General features: G+C 42.1%; 1 protein-coding gene across 1 annotated transcript in view; it reads left to right on the top strand.

Moving 5' to 3' along the window:
* Nucleotides 1-12,859, top strand: part of eIF5B (eukaryotic translation initiation factor 5B) — a 75,185-nt gene extending 62,326 nt beyond the window's left edge. The window contains exon 16 of the mRNA XM_017907820.1: nucleotides 8,605-12,859. Within this exon, the coding sequence (XP_017763309.1) occupies nucleotides 8,605-8,712 (108 nt within the window). The 3' untranslated portion in view covers nucleotides 8,713-12,859. The remainder of the gene's footprint in view (nucleotides 1-8,604) is intronic.
* The last annotated feature ends 2,657 nt before the right edge of the window (nucleotides 12,860-15,516 follow it).

Genomic DNA, 15,516 nt, shown 5'->3' on the forward strand with positions numbered 1-15,516 from the left:
CTCCCGTTAGAAACAGTCTAAACAATTATTCCTAAACACTGTCAAAAAGCAAATCACTTTATTTGTACACTCTGTTACAAAAGCATTGAAAGAATTATATCTTCGACAGCTTTGAAGGATCAGGAAGGACCAAACCTAGCGTGACCATGAATTTTATGTCACCCTCGTTAAAAATCACAATCTAAACAATTATTCCTAAACTCTGTCAAAAAGCAAATCAATTTACTCGCACACTCCGTTATAAAAGCAGTGAAAGAATTATATCTTTGACAAGTTTGAGAAATCAAGAAGGACCAAACTTACCATGACCGTGAATTTTATGTCACCCCCGTTAGAAAACAGAATTTAAACAATTATTCCTAAACACTGTCAAAGAGCAAATCAATTTACTCACACGCTTCGTTACAAAAGCAGTGAAGAAATTATATCTTCGACAGCTTTGAAAGCTCAGGAAGGACCAAACCTAACGTGGTCATGAATTTTATTTATGTCACCCTCGTTAGAAACAGTCTAAACAATTATTCCTAAACACTGTCAAAAAGCAAATCACTTTATTTGTACACTCTGTTACAAAAGCATTGAAAGAATTATATCTTCGACAGCTTTGAAGGATCAGGAAGGACCAAACCTAGCGTGACCATGAATTTTATGTCACCCTCGTTAAAAATCACAATCTAAACAATTATTCCTAAACTCTGTCAAAAAGCAAATCAATTTACTCGCACACTCCGTTATAAAAGCAGTGAAAGAATTATATCTTTGACAAGTTTGAGAAATCAAGAAGGACCAAACTTACCATGACCGTGAATTTTATGTCACCCCCGTTAGAATGACACGCGAAGGTGGATGACGGTACAGCGTTCTCCAGTGGATAGTTCTGATGCTTACGATCTTTTTAATCGAAAATTGGCCGCAGGTAGAATTTGATATCGTTTTGATTTGCAGTTCGTGGATTTGGGCGTGGTTTCGAGTATAGAATATAATCACAAGCCTGTGGACTCGGCGCGGAAAGGTCAGGAAGTTTGCGTGAAGATCGATCCGATACCTGGAGAGGCACCGAAGATGTTCGGCCGTCATTTCGACGAGAAAGACTTCGTTGTGAGCAAGGTAAGAGTTTTGATAGCTAATTTGTACGTATGAGCTGGTTAAACGACGTTGAATTAGCGGTTCGTGCGATGCTATCGCGAATATCCGGAATAATTGCTCCGTTTAACTCTTGACCCTTTAGAATGCAGAATTTAACGCCTCTCGTCACGATTTCATCGCGAAAAATTATGCATCGGGAAGGTATCTCGTTCTAATTAACTATTGTATAGAAACTCTTACGAAAAATATTTTATTCCACAATTTTTGGAATTTATATAAATTCTGTGCACATTAAAACGTGCCGAGTATAGTTTCAATCTCATAAGTGGTGTCAATCGTTGCACCAGGGATTAAGAAAGGAAAAGACACTAATTGCGCGAAAATTTTAATTAAAATTAAATCCCGAGGAAATTAATTATAGATGAGACGAAAGATATCCCATTGTTTATATAAAAACTTCGCAAAATGAAAAATAGAAATTCGAAATTTGGAAAGCTAAATATTGTCCAAGTGCTTAACGTAAAAATTGAATACTGTCAAATTGACAGGGCACTTTATCATCCTATTCTCCCCAAAAATAAATGACTCTTCAATTCTAAGAAATTTGTTATCAAACCTCCATTACTGACATACTGAAACTACTGTCAAATTTCTAAATTTTGCCACACGTGAATTTTATTTCAAAAAACACAGTCTAAACAATTATTCTTCAACACTGTCAAAAAACAAATCAATTTACTCGCACACTCCGTTATAAAAGCAATGAAAGAATTATATCTTTGACAAGTTTGAGAAATCAAGAAGGACCAAACTTACCATGACCGTGAATTTTATGTCACCCCCGTTAGAAAACAGAATTTAAACAATTATTCCTAAACACTGTCAAAGAGCAAATCAATTTACTCACACGCTTCGTTACAAAAGCAGTGAAGAAATTATATCTTTGACAGCTTTGAAAGCTCAGGAAGGACCAAACCTAACGTGGTCATGAATTTTATTTATGTCTCCCTCGTTAGAAACAGTCTAAACAATTATTCCTAAACACTGTCAAAAAGCAAATCACTTTATTTGTACACTCTGTTACAAAAGCATTGAAAGAATTATATCTTCGACAGCTTTGAAGGATCAGGAAGGACCAAACCTAGCGTGACCATGAATTTTATGTCACCCTCGTTAAAAATCACAATCTAAACAATTATTCCTAAACTCTGTCAAAAATCAAATCAATTTACTCGCACACTCCGTTATATAAGCAATGAAAGAATTATATCTTTGACAAGTTTGAGAAATCAAGAAGGACCAAACTTACCATGACCGTGAATTTTATGTCACCCCCGTTAGAAAACAGAATTTAAACAATTATTCCTAAACACTGTCAAAGAGCAAATCAATTTACTCACACGCTTCGTTACAAAAGCAGTGAAGAAATTATATCTTTGACAGCTTTGAAAGCTCAGGAAGGACCAAACCTAACGTGGTCATGAATTTTATTTATGTCACCCTCGTTAGAAACAGTCTAAACAATTATTCCTAAACACTGTCAAAAAGCAAATCACTTTATTTGTACACTCTGTTACAAAAGCATTGAAAGAATTATATCTTCGACAGCTTTGAAGGATCAGGAAGGACCAAACCTAGCGTGACCATGAATTTTATGTCACCCTCGTTAAAAATCACAATCTAAACAATTATTCCTAAACTCTGTCAAAAAACAAATCAATTTACTCGCACACTCCGTTATAAAAGCAATGAAAGAATTATATCTTTGACAAGTTTGAGAAATCAAGAAGGACCAAACTTACCATGACCGTGAATTTTATGTCACCCCCGTTAGAAAACAGAATTTAAACAATTATTCCTAAACACTGTCAAAGAGCAAATCAATTTACTCACACGCTTCGTTACAAAAGCAGTGAAGAAATTATATCTTCGACAGCTTTGAAGGATCAGGAAGGACCAAACCTAACGTGGTCATGAATTTTATTTATGTTACACCCGTTAGAAACAGTCTAAACAATTATTCCTAAACACTGTCAAAAAGCAAATCACTTTATTTATACACTCTGTTACGAAAGCAGTGAAAGAATTATATCTTCGACAGCTTTGAAGGATCAGGAAGGACCAAACCTAGCGTGACCATGAATTTTATGTCACCCTCGTTAAAAATCACAATCTAAACAATTATTCCTAAACTCTGTCAAAAAGCAAATCAATTTACTCGCACACTCCGTTATAAAAGCAGTGAAAGAATTATATCTTTGACAAGTTTGAGAAATCAAGAAGGACCAAACTTACCATGACCGTGAATTTTATGTCACCCCCGTTAGGAAACCCAATCTAAACAATTATTCCTAAATAGTGTCATAAAGCAAATCAATTTACCACACACTTGGCAATGAAAGCAACGAAGGAATTATCATACTGTGACATTTACAATAGCTTCGAAGACTTACCACCTACTTACCATAGTTTAAATGACCATTTTTAAAACTTTCGTTCAAAATTCCAGGCTATAATCTCACTCCTCTATAGTCTTCGCGATGTTTCTCCCAGTATACCTATAATCGATCTTTCAATGTCTCCCATTAATCCAATCTTTCTCTCTTTCTTCTTTCAAGATTCTACTGTTTCTTCTTTCAGCGGTCATTTAACCGTAACAGGCTGAGCGTTAAAAATGTTGGTTGCTTATTCGTCATCGATATTTACGTGGTTTGGTCCATGGCGTGTAGCCCGATTAATCGTTCTCATTTTGCACGAGGTATAATAACAACGAGCCTAATAACAAGATATCTGCAGCTGGGAAATAAAGCAACGAAATGGCCAGCAGCCCCTCCCCGTTAATTCCTCCCTGTGGGAAAAAATATTTAATCGCACGTTTCGGGATTTCTCTTTGAAACCGAGTGGCTCACTTAGCAACTTTGATGGCCGGCGAAATAACGAAGAGCCTTTGAGGAGTAGTAGGCTACGAAGCCCCCCGTGCACGTGGTGCAAAATGGCACGAGGTTTACGTGGCGGGGTTTACGAGGAGAGAAGAAGGAACGATTACCAAGGCGAACGTTTGAGCGTTTTCGAGGAGCAGCTGCCTGGAAAGAATTCGATCGACAGGTGGTCCTGGCCGTTGATGAAGTTCCGCTAGAGAGCCGGGTACGCGTTTCGCTTTTTTCCACGCGTCGATTCGCATAGCTTTGCAATTTCATCGAAATCAGAGGCGAGCGAGACGGAAACGATACTTATTAGTATGCAAGACTCTGGTCGAAAAAGGAAGATGCACATCCGGCAGCGATCAGGCGTCCACCATCGACTTCCGGCCTTCGCAGAACTTCCATTCCTTCTGCTGCGTCCTCCACCTCCGCGCCGCGCCTCTTTCTTTTCCGCCTTCCGCTTTCGATGTCGACTACGAATCGATCCTACTTTAATGGAAGCCAACCCAACGGCCTCGACACTCGTATATGCTTGTTCCCATTAAGCCGTGTCCTCAACGAGCCAAGCTGCAGCGAGTCCTCTTCGTTGTTGCTTGGCAATGCGAGGTTTAACAGTCTTCGAAGGTCTTCGATTGTTTCGGATGTCTCGTTCTTGCTGTTTCTCAAGGCATATGGCTGTTTATGAGGAAATTGATGGAGTCGAGCTGGGACTAGGAACGTTGTCAAAGTAACCTATTTTGCATATTTTACTTTTGCAATTTGTGAAGGTATATAGTTGTTCGTGATAAAATTAACGGAGTAGAGCTAAGACTAGGAAGGTTGTCAAAGTAACCTCTTTTGGATATTTTACTTTTATAAGTTGTGAAGATGTATAGTTGTTCATGATAAAATTAATGGAGTTCAGCTGGGACTAGGAGGGTTGTCAAAGTGACCTGTTTTGCATATTGTACTTTTGCAATTTTTGAAAACATATAGGTGTTTATGAGAAAATTAATGGAGCCGAGCTGGGACTAGGAAGGTTGTCAAAGTGACCTGTTTTACATATTTTACTTTTACAGTTTCTGAAGACGTATAGTTTCTTATGATAAAATTAGTGGAGTAGAGCTAAGACTAGGAAGGTTGTCAAAGTAACCTATTGTACATATTTTACTTTTGCAATTTGTGAAGGTATATAATTGTTCATGATAAAATTAATGGAGTTCAGCTGGGACTAGGAAAGTTATCAAAGTGTCCTGTTTTGTATATTATACTTTTGTACTTTCTGAAGACGTATAGATGTTTATGATAAAATTAATGGAGTTGAGCTAGGACTAGGAAGCTTGACAAAGTAACCTCTTTTGGATATTTTACTTTTGCAATTTGTGAAGGTATATAGTTGTTCATGATAAAATTAATGGAGTTCAGCTGGGACTAGGAAAGTTATCAAAGTGTCCTGTTTTGGATATTATACTTTTGTACTTTCTGAAGACGTATAGATGTTTATGATAAAATTAATGGAGTTGAGTTGGAACTAGAAAGGATGTCAAAGTGATCTGTTTTGGATATTTTATTTTTGCAGTGTCTGAAAACTTAGAATTACTTCTGACAAAATTAATGCAGTAGATCTAAAACTATCAAAGAGGTCTAAATGACCTTTTTGGACAAATTATTTTCGCAATTTTTGAAAACATATAGCTATTTGTGATAAAAATTGATAGGGTCGAATTAAAACTGCCAAAGGGGTCGAAATAACTTATTTCTGGTATTTTATCTTTGTAGTTCCTAAAAAGATATAGTTACTAATGGCGAAATTAACACAGTCGACCTAGAACTATGAAAGAAGTCAAAATGTCTTATTTCGGATATTTTATCTTTGCAATTTGTTAAAATATATGGCTATTTATGACGAAATTAACCCTTTTCGGTCCTTAGATTTGTCATGTCCGACAAGTTATAATTGTTTATATTATCCTATCCGATTCATAGACAAGAATTAAAATTTACTTCGAAGAAGGTATTACTCCTTATTCCTTTCATTGTACAATAGTATTTATTATTATTAGTGGCAAAAAATAGAAGGAACGAAAATTGTGGTTTCGACTAACTTTTAAAGAATGTTAAAAATTCGGGGGGGCGTGAGATTTGCGAGTACGGATACTGCAGAATAACAATATGTCAACAGGTGGGCGATATCTTTAAAATTTAACAAATCCAGGAGCGTAGGTTCGAGGTCTGAAAGACGTCAGAAATTCGGGGGCGTAAAATTTATGAGTTACATCGAAGAATGACGATATATCAACAGATGAATAACACCTTGAATCTAAATAATCGGTCATTCAGATATTTTAATAACATTTTGATACGTCAACCATCCCTGACGCGCCCATTTTCCAAATCGATCAACTCCGCAAAATAGAAAATATAAATTTGTTTTAAATTTACAAATTTAAACATCCACCGAATACCCTAACTCCTAAAATTTATAAAAATTCAGAATGTGAATACTTATTTTTATTTCGTCTTTATACGAAACGAATACGAGTTCGTCTCGAACGAATACAGGCAACTAGCACAATAATAAATAAAAAAAAAGAAAAAATAACTGCATAAAAATTTGATAGAATAAAGTAAAATAAAATTTTCTATCATACATTTGACGATAACGAAATTTCTATTGCATTAGAATTTTAGGATTTTATCTAGAATTTAAAAGGAGCGAAAACACGAGGTACGGAGTATAGAAATTCGCTTTGTAATCGGAGCTGATTATCGTGGAAATTCCGTGTTCAATAGCGTCAACTTCGTTTCCTCCGGCTCTATCCGCGCTTTCCGGTCGCGCACGCGCGCTCGACAGCCGTGCGAGCGCTTACATGTGCACGGCTGGTTCTGGCTTCGGCATCTTTGTGTGCTGCCAAGGCGAGCGGAAGTCGTCGTTACCGTTTGCTTCGTAGAATCGATTCCCCGGAATCACCTTGTTCCCACGATGATTTGCGAAGCGACGATTCTGCGCGTTCCTCGTCAACGCCGGGTCCCCCTCTCCTATACCCCCCACTCCCGCTCCTAACCTCACGAATTCCGTATCGCGAGTTTCGGTCAAGTTCAAAGTCGTCCGTCTCGCCTACCGAGACGATCCTTTAACTCAGCCGAAACGTCCGATAACGCGTTCGAACGTCAGAAACCTAACTTCCAATCTCGACGAAAGAAACAAGAAAAGTACATTTCGCGCGAGCGATACGGGTACTTAATAAGCATCGAAACTCTCCGTGGAACGAGCGTTACGTACGTACGTAGCGTCGAGATATCGAGCCAGTCAGTCGATCGCGTCCGGCTATAGGAAAACGTGTGCAAAGGTTTCACGAGGACCCTTCGCTGCTCGTGCAGCGTTGCACGGTTAGCGACAAAGGGTGGGCGAGAGTGGGGGGAACGGCGGAGGGAGAGAGAGCGACGGCGCGGGAACGCGGCAGAGAAGGACAGGCAAAGAATTACACGGCGGGCAGAGAGTTGCGCGGTGTGCGTGCGCACGTGCGAGCGAGTGAGAGGGCGTTAGGCGGCGACGGAGACGGAGCGGGCGGGCGAGGGAGAAAGGAAAGGCACGACGAGGGCGGGCGAGGGGCGGGAGGGAGTGGAACGCGAGGGAGAGGGAGAAGCAGCAGGGGCGTGGCGGGAGGCAGGCGTCCTCAATAGCCGCGTAAAACCACCATTGTGACCGATCCATGAATGAAACGGGACTTCCGGCCGGGAGTGGGGGCGGAAACAGTTGTAAAGCGTTACGTTAGTGAATGGACCGTGTGCGCGAGCATGCGCCTGTCCTCGCGAAAACCGATTCAAGGAAATTATTCCTAGACGAGCAGCACGATTAAAACCGTCTTTCTACCTACGACCTGTCGTTCGTCTTGGCATTCCGGGCACTTCGAATCCACTCGAATTTTCGTGCACCGCGAAAAATTGCAATCACTCGGAAACCATTCGAAATTTAAACCTCTCGAGGATCGTTCGGAGTAACTGTAAAATTCCAATTGTCGACGCTGGGGTTGTGCATCGACTGACATCTGGCGGCGCGTTTTTAACGTATCGATCTCTAGATCATTCTTAAACTTTTCTTTCTCGCAAAAGAAATTATAATAATTTAATAAACATAATATATATAATTATAATATCCCAAGAATAATGGAAATTTTATCCTGGGCCCTGAGTGTACTATACAAAAATTGCGTGGCAGTCAAACTGTTAATACATCAAATTTAAGAAATGAAATAATTCTACGCGATAATTATCAGTATCGTCATTTTTATGGCAGATAATGTTTGAAAATTTCTACTCTGTTCTATCTCAAAAATCGTCGAACGCGAAGACCTACCTAATAATACCTAACCTAACCTAACCTAACCCTGTCTGGTAAAACGAAATTCGTTTCGTTGGTAAAACGAGAACCGCTGAAAATGCTATCGCGTAGCACGATTTTGTCTCGCAGTGTAGCTTATCTCGCGCAGTTTGAGAGACCTCGGACGAGCTCGAGACTCGTGGTTGCCCGTTGTAACGGAAGCAGCGAATTAGATATAAATCGATCTTCTCGAATTGGATCATTCGTCAATAACGTTGCTGGTCGTACGCGTTGCAGATAAGCAGACAGAGCATAGACGCGTGCAAGGAGTACTTCAGGGACGACCTCGTGAAGACGGACTGGCAGCTGATGGTCGAATTGAAGAACCTCTTCCAGATAATCTAGGACATGCTGGACGTGGCGGAAACGTTGAAGCTCTACCGATGGCTATACCGGCTAACAGAGGCGAGGGCTGCGATCGACCGACACGCGAACCACCTTGGATCCGTTTCTGATCGTTGTCGATCCATTTGTAATATACACGTGGAAGTTTTCGATCTTTCTGTCGTTGTCTTTGATACACGCAAATAATCGGCGCACGCCTTGCTTCATCCTGTGATCCCTGGAAAAAAAATACGCTTGCAAACTCGAGCTAAGCGAGTCTCCTTGCACCGTGATCCCGCTGCGTGGATGGATAATAAAACCGGAACTCGCTGGAGATAGACATCACGCGAGATATTCGTTTCCTATCACGAATCCGCGCGAGCCTTCGGAACGTAACTGATAGGTCGGATTATTCCGGATTACGCTTCGACCGATGTTCTTTGAACCGTGTACAGTTCCAGCCGGATCCCATGACAGATACTAGAAATCAAAAGGTTCGCAACCGATCAGCCGGTGTCGGAGATTATTTTTTAATAGTTCCGTGGCAGGTTTATAGTGCCGGTTCCACCTTCTCCACCGATTTTTCCCGACGCGAACCAACGCGAATCGAGCTACGAGAGCTTGGCAGTACTTAATCATCGACCTCATGTCCGGCGCAACGAACACGCGGAAACAACAGATAATATTTATATACGTATATAGATATATATATATATAATAGCCGAATGGTTGAACGCGTCGCAGTGGAATGTAGCAGAACCGTGTGTCTTACGATTAGCAAACCGGTCGCGACCCCTCGATCGCGGCCAAAGCAAACTAGATTTCGCGATTAGCAGTTGGATAGCGTGGAAATAGTTGGCAGATAGTCGAAAACCGAGTCGCGTGAACGTCGGAGATATTTTTGAAATTAGTCGAGGAGATATACCTTTTCCGAACGACATGGCAGAGACGGCAGAGTTAGACGGATTAGAATTAGATCGCACTGCGTTGTCCGCCTAGAGGATCCAAGAGTTCGCAACGCGTCTGTCCGTGGCCGGAAGTTGTAAGCGTGTCGGAGGGGAAAGGGAAGAAGAGGCCTTTGGAAGAATTTTGTTACGCAGGTTGGTCGACGCACAGAGGGACGACGATAGAAGAGAAAGCGAGAAAAGCCCTTAGCGTTTCCTAGTTTCCGGCCACTTCCATCTCCGATGCGAGCTAGCTAGCGCCGAGTGAACGAGTTTCGTCCGATACTACCTCGCATGCGGTCGCGGCAGGCGAACAAGGCGGTGGCTGTTCCAAACGAAAAGGGACTTCCGTCTTCTCTCTTCCTCCTCTTCCCGCCGCCATTCCACCGCAACCTCCGTTTTTCCCATCTACCTTACGTCACACGCTCCGGTTTCCTCGCCACTCGCCACCTAGTCCTGTCTTTTTCGCCCCTCTCCCTACCTCCCCCTCTCCTCTCTCGCTATCTTACAGCAAACCCCTCTTCCGCCTTTTCCATCGCCATTCGACGTTTTTCCCCAATCGTACTTCCTTTCCTCATCCTCCACTTCCTATCTTCGCGAAAGTCTCTCTTTCGCCTTTTCCATCGCCATTCGACGTTTTTCCCCAATCGTACTTCCTTTCCTCATTCTCCACTTCCTATCTTCGCGAAAGTCTCTCTTCCGCCTTTTCCATCGCCATTCGCCATTCGCCATTCTTGCCCAATTGTACTTCCTTTCCTCATCCTCCACTTCCTATCTTCGCGAAAGTCTCTCTTCCGCCTTTTCCATCGCCATTCGCCATTTTTCCCCAATCGTACTTCCTTTCCTCATCCTCCACTTCCTATCTTCGCGAAAGTTTCTCTTCCGCCTTTTCCATCGCCATTCGACGTTTTTCCCCAATCGTACTTCCTTTCCTCATCCTCCACTTCCTATCTTCGCGCAAACATCTCTTCCGTGTTTTCCATCGCCATTTGTAATTTTTCCCCGATCGTACTTCCTTACCTCATCCCCCACTTCCTATTTTCATGCAAACGCCTCTTCCGTGTTTTCCATCGCCATTTGTAATTTTTCCCCGATCGTACTTCCTTACCTCATCCCCCACTTCCTATTTTCATGCAAACGCCTCTTTCGTGTTTTTCATCGCCATTCGCCATTTTTCCGACTATAGCGTTCTTACTGTATCCTCCTCTTTTTATTTTTATGCAAACGTTTCTTCGTTTTTTCCATCGCCATTCGCCATTCTTCCTCGACCATACTTCCTTACTTCATCCTCCGCTTCTTATCTTCGCGCAAACATCTCTTCCGTGTTTTCCATCGCCATTCGCCATTTTTCCTCGATCATAGTGTTCATCGCTCATCCGCCTATTCCCATCTTCGTGCAAACGTCTCTTCCGTGTTTTCCATCGCCATTTGTAATTTTTCCCCAATCATACTTCCTTTCCTCATCCTCCTCTTTATATCTTTATACAAACGTCTCTGTCTTTTCTATTAGCATTCGCCATTCTTCCTTGATCATAGTGTTCATTGCTCATCCACCTATTCCCATCTTCGTGCAAACATCTCATCCGTGTTTTCCACTATTATTCGTCATTTTTCCCCAACCATAGTGTCCTTAGCTTATCCTCCTCTTTCTATCTTCGTGCAAACTTCTCTTCGTGTTCTTCATCGCCATTCGCCATTTTTCCGACTATAGCGTTCTTACTGTATCCTCCTCTTTTTATTTTTATGCAAACGTTTCTTCGTTTTTTCCATCGCCATTCGCCATTCTTCCTCGATCATACTTCCTTACTTCATCCTCCTCTTCATATCTTTATACAAACGTCTCTGTGTTTTCTATTAGCATTCGCCATTTTTCCCAGACTATAGTGTTCTTCGTTCATCATCCTTTTCCTATCTTCGTGCAAACGTACCTTCGGTGTTTTTCACTATTATTCACCATTTTTCCCCAACCATAGTGTCCTTAGCTTATCCTCCTCTTTCTATCTTCGTGCAAACTTCTCTTCGTCTTTTCCATTACCATTCGCCATTTTTCCCTGACCATACTTCCTTACCTCATCCTCTATTTTCATGTAAACGTCTCTTCATCTTTTCCATCACTTATTCGCCATTTTTCCCCGACTATAATGTTCCTCCTTTCTATTTTCACGTAAACATCTCTTCGGTGTTTTCCATCACTATTCGCCGTTTTTCCCTGATCTTAGCGAGCGTGGTCCTTGCCTCATACTCTTCCTATCTTCGTACAAATGTCTCTTCGTCTTTTCCATCACCTTTCGCCATTTTCTCCAACCATAGTGAGTGTGGTCCTTACTTCATACTCTTCCTATCTTCGTGCAAACGTCTCTTCGTCTTTTCCACCACTGTTCGCCATTTTTCCTCAACCATAGTGTCCTTACGTCATCCTCCTTTTTATATTTTCGTGCAAACGTATCTTCGGTATTTTCCACCACTGTTCGCCATTTTTCCTCAACCATAGTGTCCTTGCGTCATCCTCCTTTTTATATCTTCGTGCAAACGTCTCTTCGGTGTTTTCCATCACCATTCGCCATTTTTTCCCCGACCATACTTGCTCCCACACTTTCTTCCACACCATCTTCTCCTCCATATGACGCTCTCTTGAGTATTTCCTTGTTGGGCGCGCTCGGTTCCCGCTTCCGCTTCCACGAATCGCTCTCGAGACACGTGAGTGGTTGATCGTCGGCTCTGCCCGGCGAGGAAGATTCGAGTGGACGAGGAATAGGTAAGATGGAAGGTGCAATAGAAGTATACAATGTGCAATACGAATGCGAATGTCGGTTGTGTCGGGCCTGGAACGGCGTTCTAGATCACGGACGTATGAAATTCCTGCGCGACGTTAATTCAAGGCGCGTTGCGGGTTACAGCTAGGTACACACGGTGAGACGGCGATGGTGTCGGAAAGCGAGATATGGTAATAGTTACGGCGACGAATTTCGTCACGAATGGCAAACTCGTCTGAGTCGCCTCGGTACTCACGATCGATTCGTGGAAGGAGAAGCGTGTCTCGCATACAGTTTCCGACGTGTTTCCGGTTTCGTGGTTCGGGAACACACGTGCGAGGAAGAGAAGAGACGGAAAGGGGAGTAGGTGTAGATACGCGGATAGGAGGAGGACGGTGTGTGAATGAGTGACTGAGAGAGAATGAGAACGAGAGAAAGAGAGAGAGAGAGAGAGAGAGAGAGAGAGAGAGACAGACGAGAGAAAAAGGTAGAATGCTGTTACGTTAGGGGAAAAAGGAAATGATATACGAGAGCCTCACGTGTTTTGTATATGTACTCACTTTGTATAAGATGACCGAGCGAATTATCGCGATAAAAATAAAGACCACAAGTTTCACAAGAAAAGAACGATCGATCGAATGTTCGCGCTCGAGTGTATCAGCGTAACCTTCTCCGTGTTTTTCTTTTCGCCTCTCGGAGAGCGAGAGCTACGTCGCGAGATTCTGGCCAGCCAGCTGTCATCGTCTCGCTCCTCGATCTTCCGCTTCCGGTTCCGCGATCATCTCGAAATTCTCCACGACGTTAGATCGATTGGGACTCGGATTCTTTTTTCGGGGGGGATTTTTCGGGAGAACGAGAGGGGTTGTAGAGGAAGGAAGGTAGGGGAAGGTTAGGAAGAGGATAGGAGAGCGTGAAATTTAGAATTGGTTAATTCGAGGAGACCGAGAGGCGAGCGATGAAATACCGGAAGCCAAGCGAAGTACGACCGCCGAATCAGGAATACTTAAAATTCCCCGTGGAGATACCATGACTCATTAACTTTTTAATGGTAGGTATAACTGTTCCGCTTCCTCCTCGCCGGTAGATCGGTAAATTTGAAACATAATTAGCGAAGGAACTCGAAACGAGGCTATCGTCGTTTTGTGCAGCGTGCACACAGGAAATGCATCCGTGGCGAACACCGGGGCGCAATGCACTCACGTTCCTTTTCTTCCGCTCCAGCCGAATCCGTATCATCGGTTGCCGATCGGTTCTTCGTTGCTTCTCCATCGCTTCACGACCGATTCTTAATCGGTTCTCTGTCGGTATTCAATCGGTTCTCAATCGGTTATCAATCGGTTCTTAAACGGTTCTCCATCGCTATTCGATCGGTTCTCTACCGGTTCTCAAACGGTTCTTAATCGGTTCTCAATCGGTTCTCAATTTGTTGGTAATTGATTCGGAATCGGTTCTCAATCGGTTATCAATCGGTTCTTAAGCGGTTCTCGATGGGTATTCAAACGGATCTCAGTCGGTATTCAATCGGTTCTTTACCGGTTCTCAAACGGTTCTCAATTTGTTAGCAATTGATTCGTAATCGGTTCTCAATCGGTTATCAGTCGGTTATCAGTCGGTTCTTAATCAGTTCTCAATTTATTGGTAATTGATTCGTAATCGGTTCTCAATCGGTATTCGATCGATTCTCAATCGGTTATCAATCGGTTCTTAAACGGTTCTCCATCGGTATTCGATCGGTTCTCTACCGGTTCTTAATCGGTTCTCAATTTGTTGGTAATTGATTCGTAATCGGTTCTCAATCGGTATTCGATCGGTTCTCAATCGGTTATCAATCGGTTCTTAAACGGTTCTCCATCGGTATTAGATCGGTTCTCTACCGGTTCTCAAACGGTTCTTAATCGGTTCTCAATTTGTTAGCAATTGATTCGTAATCGGTTCTCAATCGGTTATCAGTCGGTTCTTAATCGGTTCTCAATCGGTATTTAATTGGTACTCAGTCGGTATTCAATCGGTTCTCTACCGGTTCTCAAACGATTCGTAATCGGTTCTCAATCGGTTTTCAATTGGTTCGTAATCGGTTCTCGATCGGTATTTAATCGGTTCTCAGTCGGTATTCAATCGGTTCTCTCCCGGTTCTCAAACTGTTATTAATCGGTTCCCAATTTGTTAACAATTGATTCGTAATCGGTTCTCAATCGGTATTCGATCGGCTCTCAGTCTCTCAATTAGTATTCAATCGGTTCTGAATCGGTATTCGAGATCGATTTGCAATCGGTTCTTAATTTGTTCGCAATCAATTCTCAATTGGTTTCAATCGGTTCTTAATCGATTCACAATCGTATTTTTAATCGTTACCCAATCGATTCTCAATCTGATCGCAATCGATCCTTAATCGGTTCTCAATCGATTCTCAATCTGATCGCAATCGATCCTTAATCGGTTCTCAATCGATTCGCAATCGGTTCTTATCTGTTCACCATCGAATTTTTAATCGTTGCTCAATCGGTTCTCAATCGATTCAAAACCGATCCTCAATCGATGTACGATCGGTTCTCTATCGATTCGTAATCGGTTCTAATCGGTTCTTAATCGACTCGCAATCGAATTTTTAATCTTTACTCAACCGGTTCTCAATCGATTCAAGATCGTTTCTCAGTCATTCCTGTATCGGTTCTCAAACGGTTCGCAATCGGTTTGCAATCGGTTCTTAATCGATTCACCATCGTATTTTTAATCGTTGCTCGATCGATTCAAAACCGATTTACGATCGTTTCTCAGTCATTCCTGTATCGGTTCTCAATCGGTTCGCAATCGGTTTGCAATCGGTTCTTAATCGATTCACCATCATATTTTTAATCGTTGCTCGATCGATTCAAAACCGATTTACGATCGGTTCTCAGTCATTCCTGTATCGGTTCTCAATCGGTTCGCAATCGGTTTGCAATCGGTTCTTAATCGACTCGCAATCGCATTTTTAATCGTTACTCAACCGGTTCTCAATCGATTCAAGATCGTTTCTCAGTCATTCCTGTATCGGTTCTCAATCGGTTCTCAATCGGTTCGCAATCGTTTCGCAATCGGTTTGCAATCGGTTCTTAATCGATTCACCATCGTATTTTTAATCGTTGCTC

The sequence above is a fragment of the Eufriesea mexicana genome, unplaced genomic scaffold (assembly GCF_001483705.2).
Source record: "Eufriesea mexicana isolate 0111107269 unplaced genomic scaffold, ASM148370v2 scaffold9187, whole genome shotgun sequence".
NCBI classification, from domain to species: domain Eukaryota; kingdom Metazoa; phylum Arthropoda; class Insecta; order Hymenoptera; family Apidae; genus Eufriesea; species Eufriesea mexicana.